At 43.8% G+C, this 18,842-nt stretch overlaps 1 protein-coding gene and 1 long non-coding RNA gene across 2 annotated transcripts in view; both read left to right on the top strand.

The window, feature by feature from the left end:
- The window catches only part of LOC126988060 (somatostatin receptor type 2-like), a 109,328-nt gene extending 103,028 nt beyond the window's left edge, over nt 1-6,300 (top strand). Inside the window, exon 3 of the mRNA XM_050845863.1 lies at nt 4,646-6,300. Within this exon, the coding sequence (XP_050701820.1) occupies nt 4,871-6,157 (1,287 nt within the window). The 5' untranslated portion in view covers nt 4,646-4,870 and the 3' untranslated portion in view covers nt 6,158-6,300. The remainder of the gene's footprint in view (nt 1-4,645) is intronic.
- LOC126988061 (uncharacterized) overlaps nt 1-11,155 on the top strand; it is an 80,370-nt gene extending 69,215 nt beyond the window's left edge. The window contains exon 2 of the long non-coding RNA XR_007741410.1: nt 10,478-11,155. This is a non-coding gene — a long non-coding RNA (uncharacterized LOC126988061). The remainder of the gene's footprint in view (nt 1-10,477) is intronic.
- Nucleotides 11,156-18,842: the final 7,687 nt, after the last annotated feature.

The raw sequence follows: 18,842 nt of genomic DNA, 5'->3' as shown, positions 1-18,842 counted from the left end.
TTTTCTATTCCCTCTTTATAATTCTCTTTTCTTCCTCTTCCTCCCCTTCTGCAGCTTATTAAACTTATCAACTACATAGTTATATTTTCTGCTCTATTTCCCTCTTTCGTAACCTCTTCTTCCTCCTCCTCGTCTTCTTCCCCTTCCTCTTCCTCCCCTTCACCCCTTTCAAACAGCTAATGGGTCTAATCGTAACTTCTTCTTCCTCCTCCTCTTCCTGTTTCTCTTCCTCTTCGTCCTCTTCTTCTCCTCCTCTTTCTCTTCCTCTTCGTCCTCTTCTTCTTCCTCTTCCTCCCCTTCACCCCTTTCAAACGGCTAATGGGTCTGATCAGAGTTATCCTATCAGCCCATCCTTCATGTTTCTCGCTCCGTTTCTTTCCCTATCACTCACTCTCTCTTCCTCCCTTTACCCTCTGGCAGGCGTTACAAGGAGTGCTCTGTGCTTTTACAAGATCTCCTTAGTTTTATCTGATCTTTTTCCCTCCCTCCCTCCCTCTCTCTCTCTCTCTCTCTTTCTCTCGTCCTTGCCGGCATCCTTGTTCTGTGGTGTCTCTGTCTCTGTCTCTGTCTCTCTTTCTCTTTTTTATCTCTCTTTTCTTGTAATTTCTCCCCACTTTCCTTTTTATTGTTTTCCACTTTTCCCTTTTATTGTTTTCCTTTTCTTTCTCTTTCATCACTTCCTTTCAGATTTTACTCCTCCTCTTTTTCCTCTCAGTTCTTTTTCTCGTATCTCTTTCCCTTCCTTACTTTCCTTTTCATCGTTTTCCTCTGTTTCCTTATTATTATTTTCCTTTTCTTTCTCTTTCATCACTTCCTTTCAGATTTTACTCCTCCTCTTTTTCCTCTCAGTTCTTTTTCTCCTATCTCTTTCCCTTCGTCATTTTCCCTCATTTCTTATTCTTTTCTTTTTTCTCCTCACTTATCATTACATCTTACTCTCCTCTTTTTTTTTCCTTTCTCTGATCTTCCTTCCTCCTTCTCCTCTCGTCTCCTTTTTCCTAAGATCATAATTCCTTCTCTATATCCCTTTTTTCTTTATCTTGTTCTCTCCCTCTTTTTCTTTTTTTCTTATCTGTGTGTGTGTGTGTGTGTGTGTGTGTGTGTGTGTGTGTGTGTGTGTGTGTGTGTGTGTGTGTTAATTAGATGCGAGGTGTTGTTCTATAGTCGTAAAGGTACAAACGACCGTGTACACTCTCTCTCTCTCTCTCTCTCTCTCTCTCTCTCTCTCTCTCTCTCTCTCTCTCTCTCTCTCTCTCTCTCTCTCTCTCTCTCTCTCTCTCTCTCTCTCTCTCTCTCTCTCTCTCTCTCTCTCTCTCTCTCTCTCTCTCTCTCTCTCTCTCTCTCTCTCTCTCTCTCTCTCTCTCTCTCTCTCTCTCTCCATTTATTACCTTCTCTTTCTTTTCTGATGTAGTTATTTTTTTCTTTATTTTCTTTTGTTTTATTTTTTATCTGTTTGACTTTCCATGGTTTCTCTTCTTCCTCCTTTATTTTCCTTTACTCTGTTTCCTATTTATCTTCTCCTTTACCCGTTCTTCCTTTGCTTCTACTACTTTCGTTCTGTTTCCATTATTTTTCCTTCCTTTTCCATTTCTATTTTTTCCTCCTTTTATTTATTTATTTATTCCTTTCTTCCGTTCTTCTCTTTTTCTCTTTCCTTATTTCTTCAGTCCCTCCTTCCCTGCTACCGCCTTCTCTTCCTTCTTTCTTTAATCTTTGCTCCTCCATTGCCCATTCATCCCTCCATTTTCTCTTCCTCATTCCCTCCTCTTTCTTCTCTCTTCCCCACTCCTCCCTTTCTCTTTTTCCCCTCTTCCTTCTCTTTCTCATCTTTCCCTTTCCTCTTTTTCCTCTTCCACTTATTTCCCTTTTCCTTTTTCCTCTCTCAACCTTCTCTTTCCTTTTCTTCTTCCTCATCTTTTGTCTTTCCCTTCCTAACTCTTCTTCCCCTCTCCCCTCTGTTCCTCGTCCTCCCTCCTCCTTTCCTTTCCCATTCTCTCTTATTCCTCTCCTTCTGTCCTTTTTCCCCCCTCAACACCTTCTTCCGTTCTCCTTCTCTTCGTCATCTTTCCCATTTCCCTCTTTATCTTTTCCCCTATTTTTTCCCACGCCTTCTACCTCCCCTCCCTTCCCCTTATCCCTTCTTCGTCCTACCGCCTCCTCTCCGTTCCCTTTCTTCCCCGTCTTCCTTCTCTTCCTCATCATTCCCTCCCGTCCCTCCTCCTCCTCTCCCTCAACCCTCCATCCCCCAACCCGGTCGCCTGAAGGGTTGTCGGGCGTCTTAGGAAAATATGTGTGTTTGCTTTCAGCCCAGGAGTGGAAGTGACCGTAAATGCCGCTCATACCAAAGAGGCGTTTTGTTAATTCCGAAACCGAGGCAGATTTATTTCCGAGGGCGGGACGCATTTTGGTTCACTTATTTTTATGTTTATTTATTTATTTGTTTGTTTGTTTATTTTTGCTGGAATGGTTTTGATATTATTTGGAGTTTTTTAATTGGATGTTTGACTTGTTTGATTGTTTTGTTTTTGTGTGTGATTTGTTTTGAGAGTTTGTTTGTTTATTTATTTTTGTTGTGTGTTTATTGAAATTTATTACTTTTCTTCGTTATTTTCCTCTTTGTTTTGTTTTTGCTTTTCGTTTGAGTTGTGTCTTTAATTTGTTTTTGTTTCTTTATTTTTTCCCTTGTTTTGATTTTCTCTTGTTTTCATTTTCTTCTTTTGTGTTGTCTTCTTCTTTAGCCTTTATTTTATTCAGCTATTTGTCTATTTTTTCCTCTATCCTTCTTTCTATTTTCTTTCTTCCTGAGTCTTTCCTTTTATCTATTCTTTCTTTCTTATATTCTCTCTCTCTCTCTCTCTCTCTCTCTCTCTCTCTCTCTCTCTCTCTCTCTCTCTCTCTCTCTCTCTCTCTCTCTCTCTCACTCTCTCTCTCTCTCTCTCTCTCTCTCTCTCTCTCTCTCTCTCTCTCTCTCTCTCTCTCTCTCTCTCTCTCTCTCTCTCTCTCTCTCTCTCTCTCTCTCTCTCTCTCTCTCTCTCTCTCATTAGTCCATTAGCCCAGTTTTAACCTCCTCCTCCTTTGCATAATTCATTCTTAAGTCTTAATCTTGTTTTCTTCTTTTAATTCTTATTACAATTTACTTTTAACTATTTACTGAGTTTTTTTTATATATGTGTGTGTGTGTGTGTGTGTGTGTGTGTGTGTGTGTGTGTGTGTGTGTGTGCTCTCATTCATTAACTTTTTCAGCCATAATGTCTTTTCTTTATTTTAATTTCTTCCCCTATGTTTTTATTTCACTTTATTTCATTATTTCTAGTTTATTTCCTTTATTTCCTCTCACACGTACTCATCACCATCCTCTCCATCATCATCACCTCTCCTCTCCTCTCATATTCCTTCTTCTTTGCTTCACTTTCTTTTCCCCCTTTCGTCTCTTTCCCTTCTCTTTCCCTCGCCCTCCTCTCCTCTTAGCCATAGTACCACCAACCCTCTGACCTCCTCCTCCTCCTCCTTCTCTTCCTCCTTCCATTTAGTCTGTCGTCCACATCCATCTTCATCTCTTCTCCGGTATACCTCCTCCTCTAACCATCCCTTCCTCTTCTTCCTCCTCCTCCTCCTCCTCCCCTGAGCCGCCTCGTGATGGTCAAGGGGCAGGCGAAGGGCTCGTTACCGCCGCCCGCTCTCTCCACGCTCGTTCCTCGGCCCTCTTCTGTCCCACTCTGACTCACAACTCACGATATAGGTCACGGTGGGTCACGCTTAGTCACGATAGGTCACACTGGGTCATGCTGGGTCACGCTGGGTCAAGATAGGTCACATGGGGTCACACTGGGTCATGCTGGGTCACGCTGGGTCAAGATAGGTCACATGGGGTCACACTGGATCAAGATAGGTCACATGGGGTCATACTGGGTCACTCTTAGCAATGTTTCGTTACTGTGGGTTACGTTTTATTTCACTGTCTCAGGATGTGTTGTGACTGGTATAGTGTTGTGAGTTATGAGGTGTTTTGGGTTACTTCTTAGGTCATGGTTGGTTAGGGCTTCTTGTTGGGCTATATACGTTCATGGCTGAGTCATGTGCTAGAAAGGCCAGGTCACCGTGAGTCAGCTGTGCGTCACTTCTCTGGGGCCAGTTATTGTGGTGCAGTGAATGTTTGTTCTAAAAAGATATACTTGTGTGTGTGTGTGTGTGTGTGTGTGTGTGTGTGTGTGTGTGTGTGTGTGTGTGTGTGCGAGTTTGTGTGTGTGTGTGGGCTATCACTATGGACCACAGCTGCTTTGGAAAACTTTTGGTACATTGTATAATATCAGTATATATTTGTCTTACTCAAAGCCTTTGAAGTTGAGCTTTATCGTGTGGTCAATAAACCCATCAATATATATAGTTATTTATTTGTTTATCTTTATTTATTTATATATATATTTGTGTACCTATGCGGGCGCGCCGGCGTGTGTGTGTGTGTGTGTGTGTGTGTGTGTGTGTGTGTGTGTGTGTGTGTGTGTGTGTGTGTGTGTGTGTGTGTGTGTGTGTGTGTGTGTGTGTGTGTGTGTGTGTGTGTGTGTGTGTGTGTGTGTGTGTGTGTGTGTGTGTGTCTGTGTGTGTCTGTTCTCCTTCCCCCCCACTTTCACTGTCCTTCTCTCCACAGGTGCTTGCTGAGTGTGCTGAGTCGTGCTGAGCCAGGTGTGTGAGGCTGGTCCCCGCTGAGGCTGCGTCGGTGGAGTGTTTCAGCAGCGCAGCGCAGCACCAGCGGAGGGAGCAGCGCCGGGAGGGAGGGGAGGCGGGGCGTGGGCGCGGCGTGGGCACGGGGCGGCGAGGTATAAAGGGTTGTCTTGTCAGGTCTCGCAGCAACAGTAGCAGTGCAGCCGCCGCCATGGAGAACGCAACGTTGGACTTCGTGCCGCTCAACTGCTCCTTCCTGTCGCTGCTGGAGGAGGCGAACTACAGCGAGGCGTCGGACGTCAACTGTACCCTCAGCCTGTTTGACGGCGGCGAGGGGCGCATGAGCACGGCGGCGGTGGTGGTGACGCAGCTGTTCTACGCCCTCACCTGCCTCGTGGGCCTGTGCGGCAACACGCTCGTCATCTACGTGGTCACCAGGTTCTCCAAGATGCAGACAGTCACCAACCTCTACATTCTCAACCTGGCCATCGCCGACGAGCTCTTCGTCATCGGCATTCCCTTCCTCATGACCACGTCGCTGCTCGGTCACTGGCCCTTCGGCTCCCGGATGTGCAAGCTGTACATGGTCACCACCTCGCTCAACCAGTTCACCAGCTCGCTCTTCCTCACCATCATGAGCGCCGACCGCTACATCGCCGTGTGTCACCCCATCAGCTCGCCCAAGTTCCGCACGCCCATGATCTCCAAACTGGTGTCGCTCACGGCCTGGACGCTCTCCGCCCTCATGATTGTGCCGGTCTTCATGTACTCCAACACCCTCGAGGACAAGGGCCGCGACAACTGCAACATTTTCTGGCCCGAGAGTGACGGCGTGCGCGGCGAGATCGCCTTCATCCGCTACTCCTTCGCCCTGGCCTTCGGCATCCCGCTGTGTCTCATCTTCGTGTTCTACAGTCTTGTGCTGCACAAGCTGAAGACCGTCGGCCCCAAGACCAAGTCCAAGGAGAAGAAGAAGTCCCGGCAGAAGGTGACGCGCCTGGTGCTGACGGTGATCACGGTGTACGTACTGTGCTGGCTGCCCTACTGGGTGATGCAGCTTACGCTCATCCTCAGCCCGCCCAAGGTGGGTCACAGCAACTTCAAGCTGGTGCTGTACATGATCTCCTCCTGCCTCTCCTACATCAACTCGGCGCTCAACCCCATCCTGTACGCCTTCCTCAGCGACAACTTCAAGAAGAGCTTCATGAAGGCGTGCACGTGTGCCGCCCGCCGGGACGTCAACAACGCCCTCAAGCCGGAAAACTCCATGTTCGCTGTGCGCTACCGCGGCACCTCCGTGCGCTCCCGCCTCACCGGCAAAGACCGGGAGTCCGCCGAGGGCACCACCTCCCAGTGCGGCCTCAGCAAGGAGCCCTCGACGGCCGTCACCACCACCATCACCTCGGCCAAGCCCAGCCAGAACTCCAGCGAGGCCGATGACCACTCCGTCAGGAACGGCCGCTCGCCCGGCCCCCGCCTCCCCGACCTCCTGCAGTGAGCGGCGGCACCCACACAAGCCGCTGCGTGCCGGGATCACCCGTCCCCAGCCCCCTTGTGACGTGCGGCGCCAAACTTTGTACACGTGAAGTCTCCCCAACCCTCCTCCCCACCCCGGCCAAGCAGTGACACGTGCCACCTCCAAGATGACCTGTTGAGAGGCGAGGTGTGAGGCGCCCGTCAAAACGAGGCGGCGCGCTGGGTGGTCTGTGGGCGGGCGTGCCGCGCGGGCGAGAGTTATGGGCGGGGAGAGTGTCGGCGGAGCGGGGCGGGGCGGGGCGGGGCGGCGGCGGCGGCGGGGCTTCAGGTGTGGTCGTGCTGACGACCTACATCGCGCCTCGCCTCAGCGCCACGGAGGCACTTCGTATTTCGAAAGAGTCAGTTTTATGTGTCACCAAGAGCCAGAGTGTCCGTCAGGGCGGCGTGGGGGCGCGGCCGCAATGGACGGCGTGTGTGGTGACGCCCACGCCCACGCCTCTGCGGCCCACGGGTCCATCGTCACTGTTCCTCGGCGTTTCTTTTACTATTAACTGAGTAAGTTTGTCAGCCTTAACGTTATCAAGACGAGGCAGCCGCGGCCGCCGTGAGCTGTGGCGGTGCCGGCGGTGCGGCGCGGCCGAGACTATCAGCTGACGCACGCCGTGGAGACCCGAGGCCGCTGATTCATGACAGCGAGCCTCGTGCCGGCTGAGTTACGACAGTCCACTTGTCAGCCGGCGATGACAGCCCCGCGCATTGTGTCTCGCCGCGCCCCTGTGTCTGCCCCCCCCTCCCCACCCCTCCTGGTCGCCGCGGGAGCCACACACGGAGACCAAAGCGCCGCTGAGTCGTGGGCGGCGGAGCAGCGTGTGTGACGGCTTCCTCGCCGCCATAACTCTGCAGGAATTACTTTAAACTTTTCACCAGCGTCCACGAATATATGCCGAGGGCCGCCTTGCTCTCAGCGTCTATTATTATTATCATCATACCGAAGATTTCATGCCAAATTAACATGTGAACACACACACACACACACACACACACACACACACACACACACACACATTCTCAAGGAACCAAAGAGTGCATAATGTAGACTAAGATGGAAAGGAACCCCGGAAAGTGTCTCGTCCTGATCCACGAACGAGCCCGAGAGTCTAGCACCGGAACATTTGGTGACAGATTGACGACGCAGGGCCACTGAGCCGCCCCGCCGACACCCCGCATAATGAAAGTATTAATGGCCCTCTGAAGCCAAACGGAGCCACGTGAGGGGGACATTTTAAGGTCGCGGACGGACGTTACTGGCACAGGGGGACAAAGAGAAGAGAGGGTGTGTGTTTAGCTTAACATCACGCCTCTTCCTGTACTAGTGTCGTTACCCTGAGCCTTTGAACCTTAATATCGACGACTCTTAGGTAGCTTGAAGCGTGGAACAAGAGGAGCACAGAAAAGCAGAGAGTGAGAAATAATGCAGAGTAGAGAAGGGTGTTTATAGCTTAACATCACGCCTCTTCCTGTACTAGTGTCGTTACCCTGAGACCTTACACCTTGAAATCGAGGAATCTTAGTCGGTTTGAGGCGTGAAACAAATGAAGCAGAGAGAGACGATCGGAGGTTAATGGCAGAGAAGAGAAAGGTGTATATAGCCTAACATCACGCCTCTTCCTGTACTAGTGTCGTTTCCCTGAACTCTTAAACCTTGGAATCGAGGAATCTTAGGCGGTCTGAACAATAAGTGGAGCAGAGAGAGAGACAGAGAGACAAGAGAGAGAGGGAGTCGGTGTTTATTGTTAAGTCTGTGTCACGTATGTTTGTTCGCCTCCGATGCACTGTACAGGGATGAATCGAAGGCTTGTTGTGTTTGTCTTTGGTGAGCAGCGTGTGAGGCGGGGAGGGAGGAGGCCATTGTGCTGCGCTGGCTCGATGTTTGAACGGAAAAAAGGAAGAGGAAGAAAACTGAATGAAAGACCGAAGAAAGAGTGATTGAATAGGAAGAAAAAAAAACCAGGAGGGTATCTGAGTGAAGGAGAATGAACTAGTGAATGGAAAGGAAACCAAAAGGAAGAAATACGAGTAAAAGATGAAGAAGAAAATTAATAAAAATGAAAAAAATAAGATATCTGAGAAGAAAGAAAATAACAGTGAATGGAAAAGAAATAGAAAGAAGAAATCTGAGTGAAAAAGAAAGAAGATATGAATGGAAAGGAAAGGGAAGAGATAATACTAGATGTAGAGGAAAGAGAAAGGAAGTGAAAATAAAGAAAGAGGAAATGAATCGTAAGGAAAGGAAAGAGTGTAACAGATATAACTAGATGGGAAGGAAAGAGAAAGGAAGTGATATATAAGAAAGAGAATGGGAGGGTGAGAAACAAATGAATGACAGTAAAGGAGGAAAGAAGGAAAATTGGAAAAATGAAAAGGAAAACTAGAAGTGGAAGAGGAAGGAAGTAAAAAATAAAGAAAGGAGGAGAATGCTAGAATTAAGAAAAAACGGGATAGATGAATGTTAGTGAAATACGAAAGAATAAAAAATAAAAATAAATGAAATGGTAATGCTTGGATGTAAAGAAAACTTGTGCATAAATAAAAGACATTTAAAAAGTGAGGTGGCCGAACTATCTCAAGCCAAAAAATGTGCAAATAAGAGGTATCGTGAGGAACCCCAATTATTATTTTTGGTTAATCTTGGAGGAGAGTAAACAGAGTGAGAATGAGAGTAAGGGAGAAAAAAATCACAGTGGAAAGAAACAACCAACCGATCAGGCGAGGATGAAGAGGAAGAGAAAGACAAAGAAGAAGAAGAAGAAGAAGAAGAAGAAGAAGAAGAAGAAGACTTAGAAGAAGAAGAAAAAGAAGAAGAAGAAAAGGAACAAGAAGAAAAGGAAGAAGAAGAAGAAGAAGAAGAAGAAGAAGAAGAAGAAGAAACACATCAAAGTACAGAGGAACATAGAGAGTCGATCAGACGAAGATGGAGAAAAAGATCAATAGAGTCGCCAAAGAATAGAGTGTGAGAGAAATAAATAAATAAATAAATATAGATAAATAAATAAAGACCCCCCCCCCATACACACACACACACACACACACACACACACACACACACACACACACACACACAGAAGTGAAAGAAGAAGAAAGAGAGAAGAAGAAGAGAGAGAGAGAGAGAGAGAGAGAGAAAGAAGAAGAGAGAGAGAGAGAGAGAGAGAGAGAGAGAGAGAGAGAGAGCAACACGGTCATTCATTTAGAAAGTGAGGTGGAGGAGGAAAGGATGGAGAGAGAGAGAGAGAGAGAGAGAGAGAGAGAGAGAGAGAGAGAGAGAGAGAGAGAGAGAGAGAGAGAGAGAGAGAGAGAGAAAAAAACACGCGTTGAGCTCTCTCACACACACACACAGAAGTGGAATACGAAGAAAGAAAAGAGAAAATCAGCTCAAGAGATTTACGAAGGAGAAAAGTGAAAAAATAGAGATAAAAATTGAGAGAAAGAGAGAGAGGGAGAGGGAAAGAAACACACACCAAGGAACAGAGCAGAACCAGTCGTCAGTCAGGGAATAAAGAGGAATTAGAGGAATTAGAAGAGAAAAAAAAAAGATATTGTAGCACATTCGATAAACAGAAAGAGGAGATACTGATAATAATAAAGTAAAAATGAGTCAAATCATATAAAATCTTGAGGAAGTAAAAGATAAATAAATAAAGATAAAGTAAGGGATTCAATAAACAAATGAAGAGAGAGAGAGAGAAGAATGTTGAAGAAAAGAAATGAAGAAAACAGAAGAAGAGAGAGAGAGAGAGAGAGAGAGAGAGAGAGAGAGACAAAATAACTCCAACTTTGCCTTAAAATCCCTCTCGTTAAGGAATTTCTGGACGATCTCAAAGCGCCGTCAGTCGAGCTATGAAAAATACCCTAAATCTGCACCTGGAATCACCTGAAATGAGATCCTGGAATACCCGGGATGTGCGAGGGATTCTGAAACCCCTGAAACGGAATCATGAATACACTGTGAGTAAGATCTTGGAATACTGCGGAGAGGAGTCTGAATTTTCCTTACTACGTGGATTTAGAACGTAATTTTGAACGTGGATTTAGAACGTAATTTTGAACGTGGATTTAGAACTACACTGAACGTAATTTTGAGATACCTTGCGTTGTTTTTTAAAGGATACGAAACTCCTTTACACTGAGTAGAATCCAGAAATTAATAAAAAAAAAGATGACAACAAATAGGATCGAGAAGATAATATTGAAGTATCGCTTAGGATTTTGAAACCATACAAGAGAAGATGGCGCCACTATAAACACTTGCCTGCGCCATGACGGGCTGGGGCCGAACACCATCTAGGCCCTTCAAGCAAGCCTACCGGCGCTATACGCTAGACGTAAAAAAATAAAAAAGATACGAAACTCCTTTATACTGAGTGAAATCCAGAAATAATAAAGTGGATCAGGACATCACCAAAGAGGATTCAGATATAACAGAGAGGACTTGGGACATAACAAACAAGATCCGGGAATAACAAAAAGAATGGAGACGTAACAAAGAGGATTCAGACATAAAAGAGAGGATCCAGACGTAACAGAAGGGATCAAGACTTGGTTAACAGGATCCACACATAACAAAAAAGATCTAGATATAATAAATAGGATCCGTATATCACAAACAGGATCCGATAATACCAAAGAAGATCAAAAGATGCTAAAAAGGACGGAAACATTAAATAAAGATAATCCAGACGTGTGAGAGAGAGAAAGAGAGAGAGAGAGAGAGAGAGAGAGAGAGAGAGAGAGAGAGAGAGAGAGAGAGAGAGAGAGAGAGAAAGCACGATTTAACAGGTGTGTGTTGGCTCCCGAAGTTCGCCAAGAGGGTGCGAGGCGAGGCAAAAGTTGGGGTTCTCCGGAAGGGACCCGTGTACTGCGGCTGCAATATTAATGGTTCTCGGGGCCTGGGCGGCGCTGAGACTGCACCGAGCCGGGATTAATGGTTCCTGAGGTGAGGGGAAAAAGAAGAGGAGGAGGAGGAGGAGGAGGAAATAAAGGAATAACGAAAAAGGGAGTTGGAGAAAAAGTGAAGTACGAGGAGAAGAAAAAAGAGGAGGAGGCGGAGGAAGAGAATTAGGACGAGGAGGAAGGGAAGAAAGAGAAAGACAATAAAATGGAATAAGGAAAAATTGAGTGGAAGAAAAGGAAGATAAATAGATGGAGGAGAAGTAGGAGGAGGAGGAGAAGGACGAGGAAGAAAAATAGGAGGAGGAGGAGATAACTGAAATAACAGAATAAAAGGAAAAAAAAAGACGCTCTCTCTCTCTATCTATCTTTCAATCTCTCTCTCTCTCTTCCTCCATTCCTCCACCTCATCCCTCCTCCCCTACCCCTTCTCGTCTCTGTCCCCTTTCCTCCTCCTCCTCCTCCTCCTCCTCCTCCTCTTCTGCATTTTCCCCACGCACCAAAAAGAGACAAAAAGCACCAGGAATTCTAATATATCCCGCTTATCCCCCTAATACCTCAATGGGGCGTAATTTTCTAGTCTGAGCCTTATGTCCCTCCGAGGCAAGGCTGCATTTACATAACGGCTGCCAAAATATTATAGCGTGGTCCCCCCTCTCTCTCCCCCTCTTGCTCTCCGTCTCTCTCTCTCGCTCTCTCGTTCTCTCTCATGCACTACACACTCCTGCGTGTTTGTGTTATCCGTGTAAGGCGATAGGGAAGGAATAGTCACTTGGAAGGTACTGAAGTATATAAGGGGGAGGGTGTAAGCGAGACCCTTCCTCCCTTCCGCTCTGCCACACAGTCCCAACACCTCTCTCTTCCTCTCATATGCTAGCAATAGGTAACATATCAGAGGAAGAAGTAGGTGTTGAGACAGTGTGGCAGAGCAGCTGAGGAGAGGACCAGAGGAAGCTAAGGCTAATATGGTCACGCCAACCTGGTTACACTATAGCAAGGTACTGAAGCATAAGCGGACGACGATGTGTTAGGGAGAATAAAGGAAAGAAAACATACACAAATCTCTTATTAAACACACACACACACACATATATATATCACGGATTATTATTCTTATACTGTAGTAGACGTAGCATTTCAAACCATGTCATATGTACACGTTTTGGGTGTATGTATATTTGCCACATTGTGTGTTTTACGTGTTTGTTAAGAAAAGAAGAGATAAAAAAAAGGTTTGAATGGCTAATGGTATAACCTAATGGGTCGATAATTCGGTGTATTGCATAGCCGGAGATTTCGTATTTTAGTGGGAAAGAAACATTTGTGTGTGCATGTATGTCTGTATGTACACATTGTATTACTATTGTTGTTATTAATATACTTAGACGCACACGAGTAGTAGATTTGAAGGTGTGTGTGTGTGTGTTTGTGTGTGTGTGTGTGTGTGTGTGTGTGTGAGAGAGAGAGAGAGAGTATACTTATATTTTCTGATAGCACTGTTCTCTGTACATAAAGAAACTGATGTGTCCGTTTTAACTAGTGTCGCTTCTTTGTCTTCACCGCCATCACCACCACCGTCACCACCACACCGATAATAATAATACATCTAGTAACAACAATAATAACAATATAAATAAGAATCTTCCGCGGAAAAGCAAACTGCTGTAAAGAAGGAGAGAAACTAACATCCTACAGCGAACACAAACACTCCTGAAAAACGCACTTGACCCCAACGAGTTAATAATAATAATAATAATAATAATAATAATAATAATAATAATAATAATAATAATAATAATAATAACGATAATGATAATGATAATAAGTACCTAATTACAACTATCTTGGCATCTCACTTCACATGACTTAGAATCTATCAACAGGAGAATAACATCAATAAATTTCTGGAACTAAATTTGCTAGAGTGGTAAATTTATCTTGTTTATACACACACTAATTTTTTCCTGTCTTCGTATGCAAGTTGGGTAGAAGTCCACTCACGTTTGTACATCCATAACCACCATTGTCCTGTTTCTTCTCCTTCCTTGTTATATGTCAGAATATATATATATATATATCTACGCACCTGTAACTCTTGTCCTGTTTTCCTGAAATAGATATACACACCGTTCCCACCTTTGGACCGCCTTGTATGTGTGAAGTCTTGGGAGCTTTGCACACACACTCGTACACTCTGGCCTTCCTGTAAACCATAACTCTCGTCCTGTTTTCCTGAAATAGATATACACACCGTTCCCACTTCTTGGACTTCCTATTACGCGTTGAGTCTTGGGAGATTCACACACACACTTGTACACTCTGCTCCTGTAACATGTAACACTCGTCCTGTTTCCCTGAACGAGATTTACACCGTTCCCACCTTTGGCCCTAATGTGTGGAGTGTTGAAAGCTATAAACACACATTTCTGCACTCTGATCCTCCTGTAACTCACGTCCCCGTTAAAACCTTTGGGCCTAATGAAGAGATACACACCGTTCTCACCTTTGGACACCTAGCTACGCGTGAAGTCTTCGGAGCCTTCCACACACTCGTACACTCCGCTCCTCCGTGTTTCTTGGCGTGTCTTGCTGCCTCGAGGCGACACACTCTGTACAGCACCGCCTGGACACGTTGCTGCAGCCGGCCACTGCTTGCGTCGGAAACACGTTCACTGCTCCACTGTGTCTCACCGATGTCACACCTTCCGTTCACGTTCACGTTCACCTGTGTGTGTATGTACGTACGGTGTAACCTGACTGTTTAGTTGTGTAGCTGCGTCCCCTTTGGTTTGCAGTACGTAAACGGTGTTGCCAGTTCGTACGCGTCACCCCAGTTAGTACTCACCAGGAACAAAATAAAAGAAAAAAAAGGAAAATCAAGCTCATATTTTTGGTAAAGATGAAAAACCTGGAACAAAAAAATGATATATGATGCGAATGATTAGAAAAATAACAACATTCGAGGTATCAAAATAAATTCTCACACCTCAGTTTCCTTTTACAATATATATCTCCTTAAAACCTGAGTACTGACTGGAATAGTGCGTACAGAATAGCGACCCCGCCCTACCTTGTGTCCTTGCCGTAGGCGGAGGTATATTAGCGAGTGTTTGTAAGGGTAGCGGAGGGAGAGGGACATATTCTTACTATTGATGTTCTGCACACGACGAGGGCGACGCGAGGGTGCAAAGACAAAGATATACTAGTTTTATTTTCTCATTGGAGGTAGAGGTAAACTGTTTTGTGGTAAGGAAGAGATACAGAATTCACTATTTATTGGTGTTCTCTAATGTACACATGGGATAATACAGATATACGAAGATGATGGTTTTATTTTACCACTGAGGCCAAGCTAGACTGGGTAATGCTGAACAGATTTTGAGGATTACTGGGATAATACAGATATACCAATGCTGTGTTTGTTTACAGATGATGGATTTATTCTACACCAAGCTAGACTGGGTAATGCTGAACAGATTTTGAGGATTACTGTGTGAGAAAGGATGAGAAAGGTCCTGAAATGGGATAATACAGATATACCAAGATGCTGTTTGTTTACGAAGATGATGGATTTATTCTACCACTGAGACCAAGCTAGACTGGGTAATGCTGAACAGATTTTGAGGATTGCTGAGTGAGAAAGAATGAGAAAGTAGTAGTAGTAGTAGTAGTAGTAGTAGTAGTAGTAGTAGTGTAGAAGAAGTATATTTTGAAAGTAGTGAGTAAAGGCAATCACGAAAAAATCCAGTAGTCAGGTTTTCGTGTAAGTTAAAAATAAGTTAGGAAAATATGCAGACTCGTGCTGGCAAAATCAGGCAGAGCAAATGTATACCGTTGAGTGTGTGTGTGTGTGTGTGTGTGTGTGTGTGTGTGTGTGTGTGTGCGCGCGCTCGCCTAAGAATGATAGGAATGTCTTTATTCAATTTATTCTTATGGAAGCGAGGCGTGCAAGCAATTTCAGCGTTCCTCTGTTGGCCAGGTATGTGGGAATCCCTCGGCGCAGGTGTTATTATTGCTGTTATTACCATTATTTATTACTATTATTATTAGCAATAGTAGTGGTAGTAGTAGTAGTAGTAGTAGTAGTAGTAAGTAGTAGTAGTAGAAGTAGTAGTAGTAGCATTAGTAGTAGTCCACTTATTCTTATCATTATTATTATTTATATTTTTATTAGATTTTCATCATTATTATTGTAACGATGACTCTGGGACCATTTTATCAACTATGCTTTTTTATATTCACCCAAAACGTAATATATTGATTCACTTTTAGACCCCCGATTGTTATACTATAAAAACTAAACTCGATTCAGCATTTTTTAGTCTACGCTTGAAGTGCCCAACAAAGGAGGAAGAGGAGGATGGACAGTAATGTAGTTCATGATGGGAGTAGTGTCGAACATATCATGAATGCAGAGGAAGAATACAGGAAAGCAAGATATAGAAAGATAACATAAAATTGATATGAGTAAACTTGCTAAGGGAAGAGAGCACAACCAGACGACTCCTACCAGTGTAATAGAATACCAGGACAAGGGAGGATAGGAATGTAAGCTTGGGGACACCGACATTGCACCCATGACGTAACTTTGACATTCCTCTTCCGGCAACTTCTTTATACGTGAGAACAGCATGTGACACGGTTTGAGAGAGAGAGAGAGAGAGGGGGAGAGAGAATGGGAAGAGAAATGAAGAGAAGAAAATAAAGAAGAAAACAAGAGAAGGGGAGAGAGAGAGAGAGAGAGAGAGAGAGAGAGAGAGAGAGAGAGAGAGAGAGAGAGAGAGAGAGAGAGAGAGAGAGAGAGAGAGAGAGAGGGGGAACGTTTTCTTTGTCATGTATAGAAGAAAATGAAAACCTTGAGGCGCAGACCAATGTAAATGTTGCTTGGACCCAAAGCGTCACATCCTAGTGAGCATGAATGTGAACGTGGCAGAACTGTACGTTATGTATTATTCTTTTGTCGATTATAAGCATATTTTAATCAGTACGTAACTATCATCCCTATCCTAAATGAATCAGTACTAACTCTTTCGCCCTTTAAAGAGAAGCCACCTACTATGTGTTTCAGGCGCTATGAAACACAGTTTTTCGAATATAACATTTTAACAAAGCGTCGGACAAGGATGGTATTTTGAAAGACGATGATTAAGACCCCAACCTAATTGGCAATAATAGGCTTAGGTGCCAAATGTGAATGATTACGGCACTTGTAAGAGTAACTTCAAGGTAAACTTCACTAAAATATACAGGCACAGGTAGCGAGGCTACGTGCCGTCATCATGTACGCACCGCCTCTCGTTGAAGGCGTGACGTCAATGTGACGTTTTACTATGAAGTAGCAGTAATCACTGACTCAACTGGTAGTTCTCTCTGTCATCTCTCTCTCTCTCTCTGATTAATGTAAAATCACTTAGGTTTAAGAATCTATGTAAATCTCTCTCTCTCACACACACTAGTTCAGCCCTATACATAGGGATGATGCTCATTTGAAATTATTATATATTTGCGAAAAAGTTTTACTCGCAGGAAATTACTTATCCTTTGCATGGAAAATACGGTCTTTGGTACAACATGCTGTAAGTATATAACATAGTGCAGTGGCTGAACTATTTTTACTGTGTGTGTGTGTGTGTGTGTGTGTGTGTGTGTGTGTGTGTGTGAGAGAGAGAGAGAATTGCCGGTTGAGATGATGACTACTACGTCATAGTTACACGTCACATGGACGTCACGAACGAGAGGCACCTAGCCTCGCTACCCGTGCCTGTATAATTTAGTGCAGTTTACCTTAAAGTTACTCCTACAAGTGCCGTAATCATCCACATTTGGCACCTAAGCCTATTTTTGCCAATTAGGTCAGGGTCTTAATCATCGTCTTCCAAAATACCATCCTTGTCCGATGCTTTGTTAAAATGTTATATTCGAAAAACTGTGTTTCATAGCGCCTGAAACACATAGTAGCTGATAACGATGGAGTAACTACATTATTGATTAAATATGATAGTCGAGAATTAGAATCATTTGTAAGAATATGTCGCGTCTTCCTTCAGAGCTGTGAGCGCGTTGATAGCGGCCAGAGTTGTGTTGGTGAGAGCGCTGCGCCGTACGTTCCTGTTGTCATGGTTCCCTAAAACAAACACTTACTCATTAACTTCATCTCTCTCATTGTTCGTTCCTCGAGTGTGTTCTTTAATGTTGGTTCATCCTGTTGCTATATAACCAAGAATTAACGGGAATTATATGATAAAAGGAGTCACATTTAAAGTATCGGAGCGGGGAGAAATGATTAATTGTGACTGAGATAATAAAGATCTCATTATGATGAAAGGAAAGGTTAGTGTGCTCACTGAACAACCCTCGAGCAAATAACTAATATATTTAAGCATAATAGACTGGTTCAAAGGTGGAATAAATCTTCGGAGCTCGCATTGTCCATCACGGGAGTCGTAGAGTAACGTAAACATGGCTGGCTGGGCCCGTAGACTTTAAGCTTCGCTGACTCGGTAACGCTCCGGCGGTAACACGCCGTCTGTCGTGTAGGCATCGGAGAGTTGTGACAGTTTGTTGGAAATTTTGCTGGAAACCTTTTGTTGATCACTCTCTTGGTGCTAAATGTGTCGGGAGATTTCCCGAGACTTCTGTTGCTGAATTTATTGCAAAAAATATCATACAGAATATGTTTCGAAGGCTCCAATAAGCTTTTGGAAATTTTGCCAAAATGTCCTGTTATTAAATACATTTAGAGGACGAGCGATTGCACTACTACTACTACCACTATTACTACGACTACTACTACTACTACTACTACTACTACTACTAATAATAATAATAATAATAATAATAATAATATTATTATTATTATTATTATTATTATTAACAGTAATAATGATGATATTAATAATAATAATAATAATAATAATAATAATAATAATAATAATAATAATAATAATAATAATAATAATAATAATAATAATATATATAATAATGCATAATGATACCAGTCATATAATACTGGATGTAATGAATGTTGTCATTATAGTAATACTCAGCAGTTCCTGCCATAGAGAGGGCGCATGTAATTAGAATGACGAACAAAGGACTTCGCAAAGCGTTATCAACAACCATAATATGATAACGCTGTTTGTGAAAAGCCCACTATGTATGCCTTTTTTAATCAGTCAGCTTTGATTTGCTACTAATGGTTTTAGTGTCATAATAAAAAAACACTTACATTAATAAATCGGTTTGGAAGGTCCTGACTTTTCTATTAGGAGGATGGAATATTAGCTCGCGTTCAGAAAGTAGTACCAATTTGAGCAGTCGAAACACACACACACACACACACACACACACACACACACACACACACACACACACACACACACACACACACACAGTAAACTCATACGCGCAAACATCCTCGATTAGTTCTTCAATATCATGTTATATTTATATATTTCATCCTATTGTATTCATCTTTAATTGTGGCATGTTCTACACACTTTCTTCAGCTCCAATTACTTGCTTTTTTCAGATGTATCTTTTATAAATTAACTGGAGAAAGTGTCTAACGTGCTATGAATGTCGGGGAAGAACTGAGGAAAACAAGAGATGACATAAAGGTGTCGGAGATTGTGTGACGGCTCATAATATAGTGTTGTTGCGCCATCGCCGGGTTACTTTCTGTACTCATGTTTGTAGAGACGAAAGGTTCAGGCAACAGAAATACCTCAATCACATCAATTATTCTTGCCCAACAACTGGAC

This window comes from Eriocheir sinensis, chromosome 67 (assembly GCF_024679095.1).
Source record: "Eriocheir sinensis breed Jianghai 21 chromosome 67, ASM2467909v1, whole genome shotgun sequence".
In the NCBI taxonomy this organism is placed as follows: domain Eukaryota; kingdom Metazoa; phylum Arthropoda; class Malacostraca; order Decapoda; family Varunidae; genus Eriocheir; species Eriocheir sinensis.
This window is presented reverse-complemented; position numbering and strand designations above follow the sequence as displayed.